The sequence below is a fragment of the Urocampus carinirostris genome, chromosome 17, assembly GCF_059441175.1.
Source record: "Urocampus carinirostris isolate Australia breed hairy pipefish chromosome 17, RoL_Ucar_1.0, whole genome shotgun sequence".
Classification (NCBI taxonomy): Eukaryota; Metazoa; Chordata; class Actinopteri; order Syngnathiformes; family Syngnathidae; genus Urocampus; species Urocampus carinirostris.
Window position 1 is genome coordinate 12226515 of NC_142365.1, and position 17757 is coordinate 12244271.

Consider the following 17757-nt stretch of genomic DNA (forward strand, 5'->3'; position numbering starts at 1 on the left):
TCACTAAGATTCTTCGAACCCCCTTATTGGCGTCAAAAAAGCAAAAAAAAAACACAAAGTTACAGACTGTCAGACTGACAAGCTCTCTCAAAATAATGCTAGCAGACCGAACAAGAGTTGCCAAGATGGTCGTTTGGCTGTGTTTGAGTGACAATACTAAAGCAAAAATTACTTTTTTATTTAATTAAATTCTGATTTGTTAGAATACAGTCATTCTGAGTACCAGGGTATCACTGTATTATGAACAAGGAGAGGCACCCAATGCCTCCTCCTCAAACGAAGCTCCAGCTGGCCCAGAAGAGTAACAGTGTCCCGGCATAGGCGGCCAGAACAATCAAGTAGAGGCGAAAGAGGAAGCGGTCCAGTTTTGAGCAGAGTTGCAGCCATTCAGCAAGAGCCGTAGACTCCGAATCCCCCTGGGAAAAGGCTAGGTGGATGGAAACCAATTCCCGCAGGAGGCGCTCCAGGGTGGAGGGATTTTCCTGGATGCTGGTCAGCGAGTCCTCTCCCATCGAGGCTTCAAAGTCAAAATCTACAAACCGGGATAAAGTGGAATCAAGTGACAGAATAATAATCGTACAAAATTCAAGCTGTACCTGATTTGGACTAAAATATATACTATATATATACACGTGCGTTATTGTTCTATCAAGATTTGGTTTTGTGTCCTGCTTGGTCTTACTTTCACATTGTGTTTAGCTAAAGTTAGTTGGTATCCCAACATTTTGTGTTATGAAATGAATTGATCTGCATTTATATAGCGCTTTTCAAGTCAATGACTTCCCAAAGCGCTTTACAATGTGCTCCACATTTCCCAATAGCGGCCTTGCATGTAAGGCGCTAACCTGCTTATTGGGGGTATTAGGGGTTCAGTGTCTTACCCAAGAACACTTCGACATGTAACACGGACGAGCCGGGATTCGAACTGGGACGAAGACGAGCGCTCTACCTCCTAAGCTACTGCCGCCCCAAACTTTAGCGGCCGTGCAGCCATGTAAGGCGCTAACCTGCTCATTGGGGGCATTAGGGATTCAGTGTCTTACCCAAGGACACTTCGACATGTAACACGGAGGAGCCGGGATTCGAACTGCGATCTCATGATCCCAAGACGAGCGCGCTACCTCCTGAGCCACTGCCGCCCTTTTCATTTAATGTTTTGTTCAGTTAGATTGGCTTCTTTATATTTCATGGTCTTGCCGTCATGGCACTGCCGTTGTTGTTCTATGTGTGGGAATGTTTTTTGTGCTGTCTCACTTCCATGTTTAGTTCTGACAAGAGACGGTTGGTGTTTGAACAGTGTGTAGTTGTAAGTAAGGTCATTTTGCGTTTTTTTTTTTCGGTATTCCACCTTATGCTTCATCTTATTTTTTCTGTGTTTTTCTAATTAAGAGTTTGTTAGTATGCCTACATTATATTTCATGATTGTAAAGGCACTCTCTTTGTTCTGTCCAAGTTTGGCAATGTTTCTTGTGTCCCCTTATTTTCATGTTTTGTTCAGTTAGAGCTAGTTAGTGTCCCAACTTATTCTGCGTTGGCTTCTTTTTCAGGTTTTGTTCAGTAAGGGTTAGTGTTATGATTATATCATGTGACATCTTTTGTTAATGTTTTGTTCATTTAGCTAGAGAGGGTCACAACAAATTCTGTGTTTGCTACCTTTCATGTCTTGTTCTGTCAGAGCTGGTTGGTGTTGGATTTTGTTTCGTTTGAACCTGTTGACGTCCCACCCTATCCTTTGTCTGTTTCTTTCATATTTTGTTCATTTAGTTTTAGTTGGTGTTTCAACATTATGTAACAGGGATGCGTCGTCGAGCCTGTGTTATAGTAGCTGTGATGTCTTTGAATTCTGAAGAGATTAGAAAACGTTATTTTGTTTCGGTTCTTTGCATTTTGTTCAGTTGGCTAGTTGGTATTCTAACATATATAGACTTGTCTACCTTTCATGTCTTGTTCTGTTAGAGCTGGTTGGTATTGGAACATTACATAGTCCATCCACAAATGGATATCCACACATGAATAGGTTCTTGCCATTCTCTTCTTTGTGTTTTGTTAAGTTATACCATCTTTGTATTCCACCATATTCCATGTCTACCTTCGATCTAGTTAGAGTTTTAACATTATGTAGCAGGGATGAATATTTGAGTCTGTGTTATAGTATTTTTGATCCTTTGAAATTCAGAAAATGCTATTAAACTTTGTTGTTCTGTTTTTTGTCTGGTACTCCACCATATACTGTTTCTGCCTCTTTCATGTTTTGTTCAGTTAGATATAGTAAATGTTTTAACATTACGTAACGGGGACGCCTAGTCCCTCCCTTGTTCTGCTATCCAATTGATTCATTTTCTGTAAATTAATATTTTTCTCAAATCTTTATTTGTGTCTACAGTTAGGGGATTTGCCTTTCAGGCCCCCCCAGATTCTGACAGGTCCCAGCACCAAACTTTTGGAGTTTTAACTCAAGGTTCTCTGTAGCTCAGTTCTGTTAGAAACAAAATAAAATAATTATGAAGAGCTTTCCCTTATGTTTTTACCTTCAGAATGGTTTAGCTGGTCCAAGGTTCTGATGGAGGTCATGGTGCTCTCAGCTAGGCCGTACTTGTCCAACAGGCAGGCCGACACCGACATATCTCGTACCTCCTTCTCGCTGTGGTGGAGCAGCTTCACCACCAGGATGGACTCGATCAGGCTGAGCATGAGTAGCGCCATACAAACGGCGAAGAACACACCTTCTAACACAAAGTGGAATTTAAACATGAGGTCATGCAAAACGCAGAGTGCGCTTATTTTTCCTGCCTATGAGCGGGGTGGTGACAGCGTTTGCGGGCATCTCGTCCCTCAGGTTGACTCTGAAGAGCGTGTATCCAAGCAGGGTGCTGATCTTGAAGCCCACGCGGGTGCCACTGCCCACGGGCAGGTAGAAGCTCATCACGTCCACCAGCATGAGGAAGAGGCTAGGGATTAGGAGACTCACCACATAAAGCAGGGGGCGTCGTCTGATCAACACCTGCAAGGTAAGGAGTCCACTATGTTCAAAGCCCCGGTGTGTAATATATAGCGACCCTTGGTGGTGTAAAAAATGCTTCGTTCAATTTGAATTCAACCCAATTGATTCAAATGGGTTGTTGTCACGCAGCCCCACGGTGCAGAGGTTCAAGGTTCAAGTTGAGCTACCACAACCTTCCTGTGTGGAGTTTGCATATTCTCCCCGTGCTTGCACTCCTATTCCTCCCACATTCCAAAAACATGCATGTCATATTAATTGGCCGGTCCAAATTGTCCCTAGGTGTGAATGAGCAAATGAGTTGTCTGTCATTGCGTGCACTGCGACTGGCTGGCAACCAGTTCAGGGTGTCCCCTGCCCACTGCCCGAAGATAGCTGGGATCGGCTCCAACACCCCCTTGACCCTAGTGTGGATAAGCGGTGCAGATAATGGATGGATGATTCAAATAAGAAGCAAAAACGCATGTACAATCTCAGACTTGATTTTTTTTTCTAAAGATTTATTGGTTTAAAAATTTGTATTATTCCACAGCTGAGCCCTGCATTGGATCGTCGCCGAGTCCCATGATTCCGGCGTATTTTACTTTTTTCCACCGTTTCTTTCTCTAGCCACTCATGTGAGGCACTAGGCTGCAGGCTATGGCTCGCCACTAGCTGCTATTGTTTTCGTAAGCGGCTCCTGCTTTGTCCTTTAGTGTCTCTTGCCTTTCGCATCTAAACCCTGGTCGCCAAGTCCAGGGATTCAGGAATCCGGTGCCTTTTTTTACCTTGTTTACTTCTCTAGCCACTCATGTGAGCTGCTTGGCTGCAGGCTTTAGCTCGCCACTAGCTGCTATTGATATTGTTACCTGCACCTGCTTCGTCCTTTTATGTCACTCACCTTCCATAGCTGTTTATGCAAGCGAATGTCCCTGAGTTCTGTCATACAGGCATCTGGCACTCGTCATTTTCAACATTTTTCCGTTGTTCCCTTGTCTAACCTGTTGTATCGCTGTGTTCCGTGCTTCAGGGTCCCGACGATCGACAAATTCTGCTTTACTTTTTTTCTGACTGTTTCCTTCTCTAGTCTGCTAGCCACTTGTCCGCAGGCTATGGCTCATTGATAACCGCAATTAGTTTAGCTGCTCTCTAAAACTGAAGCTTGCTCTTAAAACATTTTACTGGCCTTTTTAGTAGGTACTTCTGCTAAATTTAGCTACTTATACCAGCTTTGAGCATTTTTTTTCGCTCGGTCTTTTGATGTCACCTGCAGGGATTAGCACTAGTCTTTAAGGTCTGTCGCTGGCTGAAATGTATCCTTGCTCACGCAACAAAATATGGAGGTAGGCTTCCGAATGTTGTCAAGTGGTATCATTCAGGCTTCCATGGTGTGTCTGTCACAAATGCACGCACTTTGGTTCAACTCTAAGCTACAACGTCTTTTAGTGGTCAATTATTATACACTGTCACTTCAACTAATGCACTACTTTCCGGTCTTCCGATGACCAGACTCAAGAGTCTTCAGCTGGTACAAAATGCTGCAGCGAGGCTTTTAACAAGGACAAAAAAGTATGATCACATCACCCCAATTTTGGCTAACCTGCATTGGCTCCCTGTTAGCCTAAGATGCGATTTTAAGGTTCTCCTACTACTATACAAAATCATACATGGACTTTCCCCCTTGTATCTTTCAGATCTGATCTGCCCTTATGTCCCGGCCCGAAGCCTTCGTTCCGAGAGCGCCGGTCTCCTGGTGATCCCAAGAGCCAAGAAGTGTTCCGCTGGTTCGAGAGCGTTCTCCATCCGGGCACCGGTGTTGTGGAATGCTCTTCCCCCTGATATCCGATCTGCAACCTCGGTGGAAATGTTTAAATCTAGGCTTAAAACTCACTTCTACTCTATAGCATACGAGTAACCTAATCTTCTTATATGTAATAACTTGTGAAGCCCTTAGAGACTAATTGTGATTAAGGGCTATACAAATAAAAATGACTTGACTTGACTTGACTTAACTGGCTGCTCAAACGCGTAACCAAAGCCAAGTAACATGAGAACAGAAAATAAGTGATGTTACAGCTAAATACGTTTCAGGTAAAGGTCAGCCAGCAATAGAGATGATGCCGCATCAAAAAGAATGACTTCCTAAAGACGAGCCGCGATGCTTGGTGATCCTTGAAGCTTTTCGTCATCAAACGGCCCTCGGTTTCTTTGAGCTTCATGAATAGCAACCGTCTCGGCGCTCCACCTGCAAAGGGCGAGGGGGGGCATTTGCCTCACCAGCTAACAAGACATCCATTGATCAGTACGCCTGTGAGACAGTCTCATTATGGTCGTGCGCCCTTTGCCTGTCTATCAGAGCCTCCCTTCTTCTTTCCACCCACAAACGGCTTCATCATTTGCCACCGATCATTGAAGGTCACAGCCAATCGTTTTACAATTGCTATTAGTTTTGCATGGACTCTGCACTGACTACGTTTACATGCAGGCAATAATCCAAACGGGAACTGAAATTTCTGGAGCAATCCAAATAAATCGTTTATACCCCTTTAGACAATCAAATAATCCTGTACAGTTATCATTCACTATAACACAGTTTACTTTTCACGGTTTCACTACTTCACGGATTTGCAGTTTGCATTGGGGTCTGCATTCTGATTAGCTAAATAGCCTCTCTGCTTATGACTATTTGACTGCACAATAGTACGGTAAAAGAACAAAAACGTTTTTTACGGTACATTTGTTAAACAATTGCTTGAGCCTGTAAACAGGGTTTTTCTTTGGTTTTAGTGTGTCGTAGAGTATTTAATTTTGTAATATTTTAAAAAAAGGTTTATATTTCACTTATTTTGCCTAACACGGGTTGTTTTTAATGTAAAAGCAGTAAAAATCAGATCACTGTATACATAGCGTGTGCAAGCACAGTATTCTGATAACAAGGGCAAGCGACATTATTAGGTGAATACAAGTCGTTTCCGCATTTAACTTTTGACTAGCCAAACGCATGGACTATGGATACCACAGGCATTTTGCCGTGGTGGCAGTAAACAAAACGTAAATGTCTAGGAGATGTCCTCACAAATGAGGCTTACGAGTGAAAAAGCCAGGGTTTGCTTCCATCATTTGACTCTTTACTACAATCACAGTGCTTTGGGACATAAAATATCTTGGATGAGGGAAACTCAGCGTGTCCACAAGAAATCCGCTCACCCATATGCATATACTTGCCCGGTTAATGAAAATGAAAGGACTTACCCAAACATTGCAATCGGAAAACCTGTAGTCGGACTAAGACCTTAATGGAATTATTGCACGCGTTTACAGACCTCACTATCAACCAACAAGGGCTTGAAACAGATTTAAATATCTTGGAGCCGTCATATCAGAACAGTCAGAACAAAAATAATGGCCAGGATAGCTCAAACCACAGCTGCACCTGCCAGACTTAAACCTATCTGGAGGGACAAGAACAAACAGAGGTAGTGAAAGATAAGAAGCATTACTTTCATCTTCTTCTACGCTTGTGAGACGTGGACTCTCACTGCAGAGCTGGAAAAGAAAACCGAGGCCATGGAGATGCGATGCTAAATGAAACTTCTAGGTATTAGCTACTTAGCCCATGTGACAAACGTAACGGTACGCAAAACCAACAGAGGCCACATTGGACCCTAAGAAGAACTATTGTCAACTGTATGCAGACAAAAACTGCTTTGGAATGGGCAACATCACAAAATCATTAGAACTGACCAAGAGTAGTCAACATGGCCCAGTTCAAGGGGGCAGGAGGAAGGGATGACAGAAAATGAACTGAAAATGAACACATCAAGGAATGGGCCGGTGCCAACAATGCCACAACCCACAAAGAGGCCAGGAACCACTAGCAGTGGAAAATGCTGTCCAGGGTTGCGTCCTTAGTGGTGCCTCTATGACCAAGGTGATTAAGGCATCCGTGAACCAAAGATTACGTAATCGGAATACTGGAAATATTCCATTCCCAATTGGATGGTTTCCTGCATTTTCTGAAACAAATTATATTTTATGTAAAGGCGACGTACGTGGAAGCCGACATGGGCGTAATCGGCATCGTCCTGCCGCAGGCGCCAGTAGCGCGAAGGGATAGACAGCAGCTCCCATTCGCCGTCATTCATGAACTCCATTTGATCGTTAGCGACGGCCTCTGCACTGCGCCACAAAGCCAAGTCGATTTCTTTCACTGGAGAAAGGGAAGATGAGGCAGGTATTTGAAAATGACACACAAGAAATGTTTTGATGGACTGTTTGCCTTTTTATTTATTTGTTTTGCATTTTTTGAAAACAATGCAGTCAGTCCATTAAAGTAGTATCATCATTTCTTTGTTGTCCCACAGTTCTCTTGGACAGGAACTCACCTGAGTGGAGCCAGCTGCGGAAAGTCAGGCTGCAGTTCTGCTTGTCGAATGGGAAGGCGTACATCTCCAGGCTACAGGCCAGGACCACCTGCATGGGCCTGGAGTTTTTCACGCAGCCCGACGAGTTGACGTAGACGTACGGGATGGGTGGTGACCTCCCCTCGTCCACGCTGGATGGGAAGCCAGAAGTGAAGTCAATTGCGACCATCACGCAAAATCAAAATTCGATATGTCTGTTATGTAAATGTTTATGAAATGAAATGATCTGCATTTATATAGCGCTTTTCAAGTCAATGACTTCCCAAAGCTTTACAATGTGCTCCACATTTCCCAATAGCGGCCTTGCAGCCATGTAAGGCGCTAACCTGCTTATTGGGGGTATTAGGGGTTCAGTGTCTTACCCAAGGACACTTCGACATGTAACACCGACGAGCCGGGATACGAACTGGGATCCCTTGATCCCAAGACGAGCGCTCTACCTCCTGAGCTACTGCCACTCCCAAAGCCCTTGTGGTTAATTGTTTGCCATTCTCTCGAAATTAAAACTCGATCATTATATATAGCGACCCCTAATTGTGTTAAAATACACATGTGATATCTCATACACATGATTTTGGGTTGGGAAATTTGTAATCATATTCCACAACTTTGAAAAAGCTGACATGTACGGCTGCTGTTTTACTTCTACGGAAGCTTGAATGACCATTTTACGAAGGTAGTTTGTCCCAATGGTGCTTTTAGCACTTAAGGCAGCTAAGCCCTGCATGTGATGGATGCCAAGTCCTGTTATTTAGGCCTTTGACACCTTTTTCCCCACTGTTTCCTTCTCTAGCCACTCATTTGAGCCACTTGGTTTTTGGCTATAGTTCACAGCTAGCCACTGTTGTTATTGTTAGCTGCACCCACTTGGTCGTTCATTGTCACTCGCCTTCCACAGCTGGTCCCACAGGTAAACGTCACCACATTCCGGGATTCAAATATTTTTTGCTTTTTTCTAATCTTTCCTTCTCTAGCCATTCATTTTAACCACTAAGTTGCAGGCTGTGGCTCACCAGGAGCCGCTATTCTTATTGTTAGCTCCTCCAATAAATAAAGCTTGCTCCTACAATCTTTAACTTTTTTTAGTAGTTTCTTCCGCTAACCGCTAAAGTTAGCAACTCACACCAGCGCTGACCATCTCCAGCTAGTGGCTCATTTTAGCCATTTTAGTATTATGCTCACTCTCTCTTTTACTTGTCGCTTGCGGGGATGAACAACAGATTTTGTGTTATGTCTCCGTCTGAAATTTTACCTTCCTTAAGCAAGAAAATATGGCTGTAGGCTAACAAATTTGTAGAATCCTTCGGGCTTCCATAGTGTGTCTCCTTCGAATGCACTTACCTCAGCTCCATCATGAGCAACAACGACCTCTAGAGGTAAATTATTAATCACTGTCTCTTTAACAGAGTTCTGCTAGAATGAATGATTAACGCGTGCCTTGTGTATTAGAGTTTAGTGTGTTAATTTTGTCAGTAATTGCGATGAATGCGGACATACAGTTCATTGGCGACGATGTCAGGTATCCATATAGCGTCAGATGACAATGAAATCTCATTTATGTGATCAAACTGGTAGGGATCCCAAACCAGAAACTCATCGGTCCAGATCTGAATGACAACATTTACAAAAGTCATTTTAAAAAATGTGACACGATTACTTAGCATGCTCGAACATGTTACCTGTCTGTACCAAATACTTGTTGTAATACTTTGGGTTTTGGAATCCTGAAACAAAATCACAGGTTTACAATACAATAGACCCTCGGGATACAGCAATAGCCGTTAAGGTGGGAATCGCAAAGTGAAATAAGTAAGGAGGGTAGAAATCTATGGTAATTGGCTAATGTCTTCTTAAATCCCCATATCCCAATTCACTTAATTTAAATAACAAAATAGTAAGTAGTTTGTACTACTTATGTGAAAACTATGTGTATCTGATCAAAAACACTATAAATAAAATACATTAAAAAAAGAATTCAATGTATTTACCTTGTTTGACGTGACATGAGCTGGTGCAGTAAATGGAGAGGATGGAGGGGTGGCAGATTATCAAATATTTGCCTTGTATTTGTTTGCTCTGATCAATTCCTTAATTTTAATATTAATTAAGCAAAGTTTATGATTTACATACCTCCTTGTATTTCTTGAAAATCGCAAGCTTAGATTCCATGGTCAGCATGTTTTTGCTTCTACCTTTAGCATCACTTAAAGCCTTTGGAATCAAGTATTTACAAGGCCACAAATATTCTGTACTGAACGAAGAGACAGAAATACATTGTGGGAGATATTCGGGCCAATGGCATGTCTGTCAGGACCAGAACGGAAACGGGACCCAATTGCGTTATGTTTCTCACGAGTTTTATTAAAGGAAAGAGGAAGGGCTGCGCCCACGATCCGGTGTTCGCTAGGCGCGGGAAACAAGTTGCTCTTGTACTCGGATTGTGATCCGAACACGAAAGTGGATCTTCCGTAGCGAGCAATGGCGGTGTCAAGGACGGAAAAACAGGTCGATAGCCTTGACAGGTGGGGGGTCAGAAACGGGTCGTAGGCTGGGACGGGAGACCAGACGTGGTCGGAATCAGAAAACGGGTCATAAGTCGGGACGGGAGAGCAGATATGGTCAGGATCAAAACGGGTCGTAAGTCGGGACGGGAGAGCAGACGTGGTCAAGATCAAAACGGGTCGTAGCTAGAGACAGACAGGAGCAAAAACGGGACAGGCGGGAGTCAGTGTCGAAAAAGGCTTGCCTAGTATACACTGAGGCTCTAAGACGGACTGACAACAGGTAACTGACAGGACAGGGTCCAAATAGTGACAGGGAGCCAATCAGAACCCGTGGCGGTTGGCGCCAAATGAGCGGGCGCAGGTGATTCCAATCGGTTCTCATGACAATGTCGGCATTTTCCTTACTCCGTCCCTGCATTTTAGGTGACGCCGACCAATAGTAGACATGCATCTTAGAAACATTTAATTCTAGATGTGCTCGAATACCGCAAAGTTTGACTTGTTTTCGGGCATGCAAAAAAAATTGTTGTTGTCTTATAGTGGGAAAAGGAAAAAAGTGGCTAAAAAAACATCTTATTACACACTGTAAAGGGAAAACGTTATAAGGCGGGGATTCCGTATCCATAGAGTCTACTGTAAATTGAAACTACAGGACAGGTTGTGTTGATGAAGTGTTGATGTAATTACCACATCAAGGACAGACTGTAAACTGAAGTCCACGAAAACTGTGGTGGCTCTGGTCCAGTTGTGAACAGGACGAACTCCACAGTCGTATTTCCTCAGCAGCGTTCTTGTCAGTTGATTGAGCGTCGATCTTTTGGGCTTCTCCGGAATACTTTCGACCATGCTGGCTAGGAAACCGGTGTCATTTTTTTAAAAACATTTGCATTCCAAATTTATTCAAATCAAAATTTAAAAAAAGTAGAAGGTAGTTCTAATAGCCTTTTGATCATTATTCATTTACTGTAGTTACAAACGCTTTATTTTAGGAACAGCACTCCCCTGGTTTGCAAATATACAAAGAGACGATTTCTTACCTGACAGCAGCAGCAACCAAATGGACGACATCCAGAGGAAATTGATCATCTGGTGACTTTTTCGTTTTTTTATTTTTGTTTAAAAGTACTAACGATCCTCTTTTACATTATACAGGAGCTCAGGTTGTGCAGAGTGAAGAGTCAGAACACAGACCAGGCTGCAGCTAAACATTTTTTCTTTTCTTTTTTTTACATTCTCCGATATTGATCTTTACATGCCCGAGTAAGCTGATACAGTTCATCGAATAATGAATTGCCGGTGTGGGCATTCAGCCAGCATGGATAAAAGATCCCTGTTTAGATGACAAATGAGTGTATTAAAAAGAAAATTGTATCTATTTCTTTTAAATTAGAGTTGACCTCCAGGACACAGCGACCTTGTCCCATGAAATAATCACTTTATGAAAAAAATTCTCTTATGCCTCATTTTACAGTATCTTCCCCACAATCTGCATCAACAACAATATACTGTATTGTCTTTTTTTGCCCTGTATTTATTTGCTATGGGTCCCAAGGCAGTGATGTCAAAAAAGAGGCAAAAACATGATAACCACGGAGCCGAAGCTTTCGATTATCAAGAAATAAGGGGAAGGACAGAAAAGGCTACCCTTGCTAAAGAATATGGCCGTATAATTCAAAATAAGGATGCAAGCAAGGAAATCCTCTAAGTGCATGACAATCCTTGCAAGAGAACGTTTTAAAATCAGTTTAATGTTCGATTTACTTTCTGCTGCCACCTCAGCATCCATCTGCTACTCCACTTGACCAGCTCATGTCACATCACACCAACGGTAATTACAGTTTGATTTTTCCTTTACATGTATATTTCTTTATGATTACAGTATATTTAGTCATATGCACGTATATATGCCAGCCCCACCTCAGAACGGATTCATTTTGTATCAGGAGAATGATGTATGCCTTTATTTGTATTTTAATTAGAATAGAATAGAATAGAATATACCTTTATTGTCATTGTTACAAAATGGGTTAGCATATTGTGACAACGAAATTGGGCATGACACTCCAGTTTTACACATTCACAGTGAGGTATGAGCCAAGAACATAAAGGAACAGAGAAGATAAGGTTATAAAACAAGGGGAATAAGGCTATAGTTATAATTTACATGGTATTTACACAAGAAATGTCGGCATGTGGGATGTTACATACAGTGTTGTCTGATACCGTTGGTATCGTAAGGGTTGTGCAATATTGCATTTTTTTGGCATTTGGTAATTACTGTATACTATTATCATTATTGCCCTTTAATGCATCTTCAAAAAATGCTCTGATTGTTTAAAATAAAGAAAAATAAAATACTAGAGTGCCATGATTATTCTCATTGTAAACAAAGTAAATCTCGTTGTATAAGAGGACAATTATTTTCTAAAGATCTACAAAATAACACGCTTTCACAACTTTGAGTAGTTTTTCATTACTTTAAGTCAAGACATTTCGTATAAACACAAATTAACGGTTTCACTCTGATTTTATCCTGATTTTACAACTGATTTTAAAACCAAATTCATGTCGCAGAAAAATCCACACCCCCGCTTGTCAATCACTTCGCAGTAACGCGCACGTCCAGTTGGACGAGAGGCGCGCGGCCGCCACCGACCTCTCGTGCACGCGCCGACGGTCCCCCTGCGCTCTGCGTGAGGCAAATGGAACTGGCAGCAGCTTCTTCGCTCTCGGGCCGGAAATTTTAAAAAGGGAACGAAATTTTTGCTTTTCAGCTTGCAATGAGAGGCGAAGAAAGCCAAAATGGAGAAGTGTCCACCAACTCGGTGAGCGGAGAAAAAAAAGAGAAAACGAGTGATGTTGCCTCTCTAACACAAGTGACATAATGGCATGGAAGCCCTCGAAAATAATCAATTAACTAACTCATTATTAACTCCTCTTTCGTGATGTGTTTGTCTGAGAAGAAGTCAAGCCAAGACAAAGAAAAATCTTCTTTTCATATCTCGTGGTTAAAGTTAATCTGATTTTCCATAACATTTTACGGTTACAGAATCAATACATTCAAAATAAAATTACCTGCAACGTAGGGTTCACTTGGGAAATTAATATTATTTTTGTACACAGAGTTTTATTAAATATTATCAAGATATTGTATTTATATTTATACGTATAAATTCACTTTGAAAATTGATTTGTCTTTAGCCATATTTCATTTTTTTTAAAACGTTATTTTGTTTACTTGGCCAAAATTTACCCCACCAAAAGTCGTCTTTTCAACGTCTTGAAACTAACTAGCTTGCTAACTAATTTATTTTCTTACGCCGTCGCAGGTTTTTGTTTTTATATGTTGATGAAGTTATTAATATTTCCCATAAATAGGCTACATAGACATCTGACCCCTTCAAAATAAAATTGGGGGTTGGACTTTGGTAATGAGTTATTTTAAAATTTGAATTAATCTTATAATAAATTGTACTTTACAGACACGAGTATTTTTGTCCTTTTTTGGTGTTTATTGTGGCGTTTTAACACAGAGAAAATCTGATGACAGATATTCTATTCTATTTAATTTGTTTTTGTTTTTAATGGTTTGAAAATGTATGTTTTTTACTCATTCAGCATTTATAAGCATTTTCACTCTATTTACAATGCTGCTGTTGTTCTGTGAGTCTTGGAAAGTGAGACAAACATATCTACCTGTTTTTTTCTCTTTTCTATTACAATAAAAGAGAAAAAAAAATGTTGGCCCACTTTTTAATAATGCTAAGCAATGAATGAGTTAAAATCTGTACAGTGTAATAATTATGTTTTCTCAAACATCACCTCAATTTTTTTTAAATCACCCAGAAATTGATTTTAAAATAAGGATGACTGGATTTCTTGTCTTTTCAACCATTTTTTACGCAAAATCTTCCCTCTCGTCTGGAGACCAATGTAAACGACTTTTCTGGTTACACTGAGTGAGGTCTTTGTGTCATCAAAATGGAATTATTTGTATGGCGCATGTGTGTGATAGAGAGGTGGGGGTTTGCCACAGCAGCTTTGTGATGGAGTCCGGAGGCATGCCGAGCAGAATGATAAACAGAGGCCTTTCCTATCCATGTCAGCAGCCTAAAATAGAGGCTAACTAAGGGGTGTCGGATATACCCCCAGACGCCATATAAGTCTGGTGCTTCTGCTCTTGGCATGTTGCGTTTGTTATGTGTTGGTGAGAGAGTCCACCTGCTGTTGTAGTGACAAGCTTTATATAGCACGTCTCACTCAGCAGGCTCAAGTTCGTATTGAAATGTCCAAACGGTGAAAACGTCCTGTTTGTTAGGATATTAAGGAAGTTCGAACCGTTTGTCTGCTCTTAGGATTTCTTGATGATGTTCAACTAGCTGGAGAGCAACCTGGATCTTGAGTTTTGGCTGATTCTCTTTAAATCTTTTATTAAAGGTTCTTTGTAAGCAGAAGATTACAGAGGGTCATCAGCACAGCCCAAAAAAATATCGGCTTCTCTCTGCCCAGTGGTTATTCTTATTTTTGCGCAATGTTGCGGATAATGCCATTGCACTGTTTTCATTAGACTATATTTCCGATGCACTCACAACTTAGGCCAGTTCACAAGAACTACTTTGTAAATATTATCAATAATAATAATAATGATAATACATTGTATTTTGAAGCGCCTTTCAGGACACCCAAGGTCGCTGTACATACATTAGGACACAACAACGAATTAATGAATGAATGAAAACTTTATTTCGAACATTATAAAATAAAAACAGGACAAAAACAATGATTTAATAACAAAATAATGTTAACATATTATGTTCGCAAAGGGGTTGTATGAAGCAGATGATTATTTTCCCTAGCCCTTCATCTTCCCTATTAATTTCATTGTATAGATACTTCCTCTTTTTGTGTATCTATAGGTCAGATATCAATAATTATAATAACAATAGTCACGTATTTTATACACTAATCATCGTAATACCCATGCCTAAACGTCATAATGCCACTAGTCACCAAACATCACTGCGACACCAATGATAATAAAAAAACAATGGTAATAATATTAATACTAACAGTTATGATATAACAATAAACAATAAAACAAGTTAACCATAGTTGTGAACTCAGTATTTTCAATCTCCCGTATCACTCATACCCCATTTTCTTTATCTCTATATTTCGCCAGTAATGTTTTTTTGTATTTAAATTTGAACACGTGAATAGTTGGACATTGTTTGATCTCGTCTTGTAAATTGTTCCAAAGTTTGACTCCACACACTTAACACACATACTTTTCCTGGTTGTTCTCACCTTTGGGATTTTGAATTTACTACAGCCCCTTAAGTTATAATTTCCCTCTTTCCGAATGAATAATTTTTGGTTGTTTTCTGGCATTATGTTTTTGTTGACCTTAAGAAGCAGTTGTGAAGTGAAATATTTTACTAAATCATCCATTTTTAATGTTTGGGACTGCAGGAATAAAATATTAGTATGAAGCAAGAGTAAAACAAGCTAGTGATAAATAGCAAATAAAACACATTAGAGTTAAAAGAGGGCGGTGTGTGAGGCATATGGTCAAGAAAAGGCAAGTCTGAAGAGATGAGTTCTGAGTCTGGATTTTAAGGTGGACAGCGGCGGCAATGAGATCCAGAGCTGGGGGGTCAGGGTGGCTGAAAGCTCTGCTCCCCATGGAGCTGAAGCGATATTGCCTATCATAATTTTCGTTTTTTATTCTTCCTTTTCACATCAACCTTCCTTGTAGTCATCATCCTTCTGATCTCTTTCTTCCACTCAGTCACTTTACTTCCACATCCTCTCACATTTAGTTACCCTATAACTAGGGTTTGCGAGGCCCTTCGGTCTCCCGCCCCCCTTTCTTTGCCCTGCTGTCTCTTAAGGAGTAGAGATAGAGAGGAGAGGATCCCCAATTCCCTCGCTCCCTCCACTTTAGTCGCCTCTTACGACACGCAGCGTACCACGGTGGGAGAATTCTTACACCTCCCAAGGGGAGAGGGGCCCTCACCACTGGAGATTTTCTTTTTATTTTCAATGTTTTTGTATGTGTTTGTCTTGCTGTTGGTCACCCCTCTTGAGGGATATGACCAGGGTAGATGGATGGATTCTTCCTTTTCCAATGATGTTCTTGATTACATGTTATCCTGGAGTGTCATGTCTAATCTTATTGTAAACAATGCACTGCACGTAGTTTTTAATACAAAAAAGACTATTCAATTCTTACATGAATTCTGTCAATTATGTAATCGATCAAGAGATACAATTATTATACAAAATATTTTTTTCTTCTCTGAGGAAAAAAAAATCTAAAATAAATAGTAATACTACACAAAACTGTATCTCTGGTGTTTTATGTATGTCTAATAGAAGACACCTGTCATCTTATACGTTCTGCATGCATTTGATACATGTTTTGATCATTTAGAATTGTCCATGTAACAATTTTTGTACCAGATTTTTTGGGGGAAACATGTTGGCCTGGAGAGGGATGGGCACCCTCAGGCTGTACCTGCCCAAGATACACCACAGGAAATGGTTTATAGTGGTTAAGGAATCCAACCAACCATAATAACACTAAATTTACTGCCAGCGGGTAAAGAACTAAGAAATATGCTGAAATTATTGTATGTGTTGTTTATTTTTTAAACAAAATTAACTTGTCTATACAAACTATCTATTTTGTCTGTCTTGCTGTGAGCAAATAGGTGCCATGTTTTGTTTGTAATATGTATTATCGCTTAATAAGGGGGATGGCAAACTTTAATAAGCGAAGTAATTGGCCCACGTTGACAAATATGATGTAATAGAATTATCTTGATTGTAATTGCTTTCAAGGCTAGTCAATATGTAAGTCTATGTCACTAATTGTTACCATTTCCCCAGCAGACTGAGATGCTGCTTAACCAGCTAAAGGAGATCACCGGAATACGGGATGCTCAAATTCTCTGCAGAGCACTAAGAGTAAGACAAAAGATGCTTTTATACTGACGTCCTCGTGTTATGTAATGCCAACCGTGTGATAGAAGCAAGTCGAATGGTCCCGACCTGGTGGCATACTGCTGGAACACCCTGTATCGTTCCCTGCTTTTTTTCTCTTTTTTTTTAGGCCAGCCAGGGCGACGTCGGACATGCCGTCGGGCTGCTTACAAGTCAGCCAGCCGAAATTCGAGATTCTGGAGAACCTCAAGAGCCCGGGACGTCCGTGGAGGCTTGGGAGGGACAGAAAGGTATTCTACATCAGTGTACTTCTACCTTTTCTGTACCACACACTGGTTTTCGTAACCCAGACCGAAAATAACGGCACATCCCGGACAAATACTAACATTACAACTAATAAAAAGGATAATAATAAGTCTAACGCCACAGTATAATCACTATATCACGATCAATGTAGAAAAAGGCATTAGATAGTGCCTCATCACACTACCGACGAATATAGGAGAAAAAGCACGAGGGAAACAATTCTTTTGTGTTAGTGAGGGTAAATCGGACTTTGAAGGACATTGATAAATACGTTGTACTTTTTGAGGGGAATTGTGTTCATAGCTAACGTTGTAAATAAATGATTTCAATCATGACCCCAAGTACCGTCAAAATACTGTGATGATGATAAAAGTAAACACCTTTTCCAATGTCATCTACATCCCTGGTGGTTTAATGGTTACAATCTGGTGCTCTGACCGCTGCTTATACAACGTACACAGTGCTTTTGTGGTAAAAAAAAAAAGTGTTATATGTAATTTATCTAAATCTATGTATCTAAATCTAATCATTGTAATCCAAGCTACTTTATGCATCCCAATTTGTAGATGTGCATGTGTTTGTGTGTTCTGAACTGAAC

The 17757-nt window shown here is 40.8% G+C and overlaps 2 protein-coding genes across 3 annotated transcripts in view; one reads left to right on the forward strand and one right to left on the reverse strand.

The window, feature by feature from the left end:
* Positions 1–272: 272 nt before the first annotated feature.
* Positions 273–10751, reverse strand: htr3b (5-hydroxytryptamine (serotonin) receptor 3B). The gene is made up of 8 exons (XM_088321677.1): positions 10593–10751; positions 9081–9125; positions 8899–9008; positions 7363–7532; positions 7030–7187; positions 2791–3001; positions 2529–2723; positions 273–532 (listed from the first exon to the last, which is right to left on the reverse strand). Exons 1-8 carry the CDS (start codon positions 10749–10751, stop codon positions 273–275), a joined length of 1308 nt encoding a protein of 435 aa, XP_088177803.1.
* Positions 10752–12584: 1833 nt separating this feature from the next.
* usp28 (ubiquitin specific peptidase 28) overlaps positions 12585–17757 on the forward strand; it is a 28783-nt gene continuing 23610 nt past the window's right edge. Inside the window, exons 1-3 of one of the 2 annotated variants that reach the window (XM_088320728.1) lie at positions 12585–12730; positions 16800–16877; positions 17023–17143. In XM_088320728.1, coding sequence (XP_088176854.1) covers positions 12686–12730; positions 16800–16877; positions 17023–17143 — 244 coding nt within the window. In that variant the 5' untranslated portion in view covers positions 12585–12685. The remainder of the gene's footprint in view (positions 12731–16799; positions 16878–17022; positions 17144–17757) is intronic. The other variant, XM_088320729.1, reaches the window with a different exon arrangement.

Coding starts and splice junctions, on each gene's coding strand:
- htr3b (XM_088321677.1), bottom strand. CDS start 10,751: ATGGTCGAAAGTATTCCGGAGAAGCCCAAAAGATCGACGCTCAATCAA. Junction 9,126..10,592: donor TACAGTCTGTCCTTGATGTG/GTAATTACATCA, acceptor ATTTTGTTTCAG/GATTCCAAAACCCAAAGTAT. Junction 7,188..7,362: donor CCGCAGCTGGCTCCACTCAG/GTGAGTTCCTGT, acceptor CCCTTTCTCCAG/TGAAAGAAATCGACTTGGCT.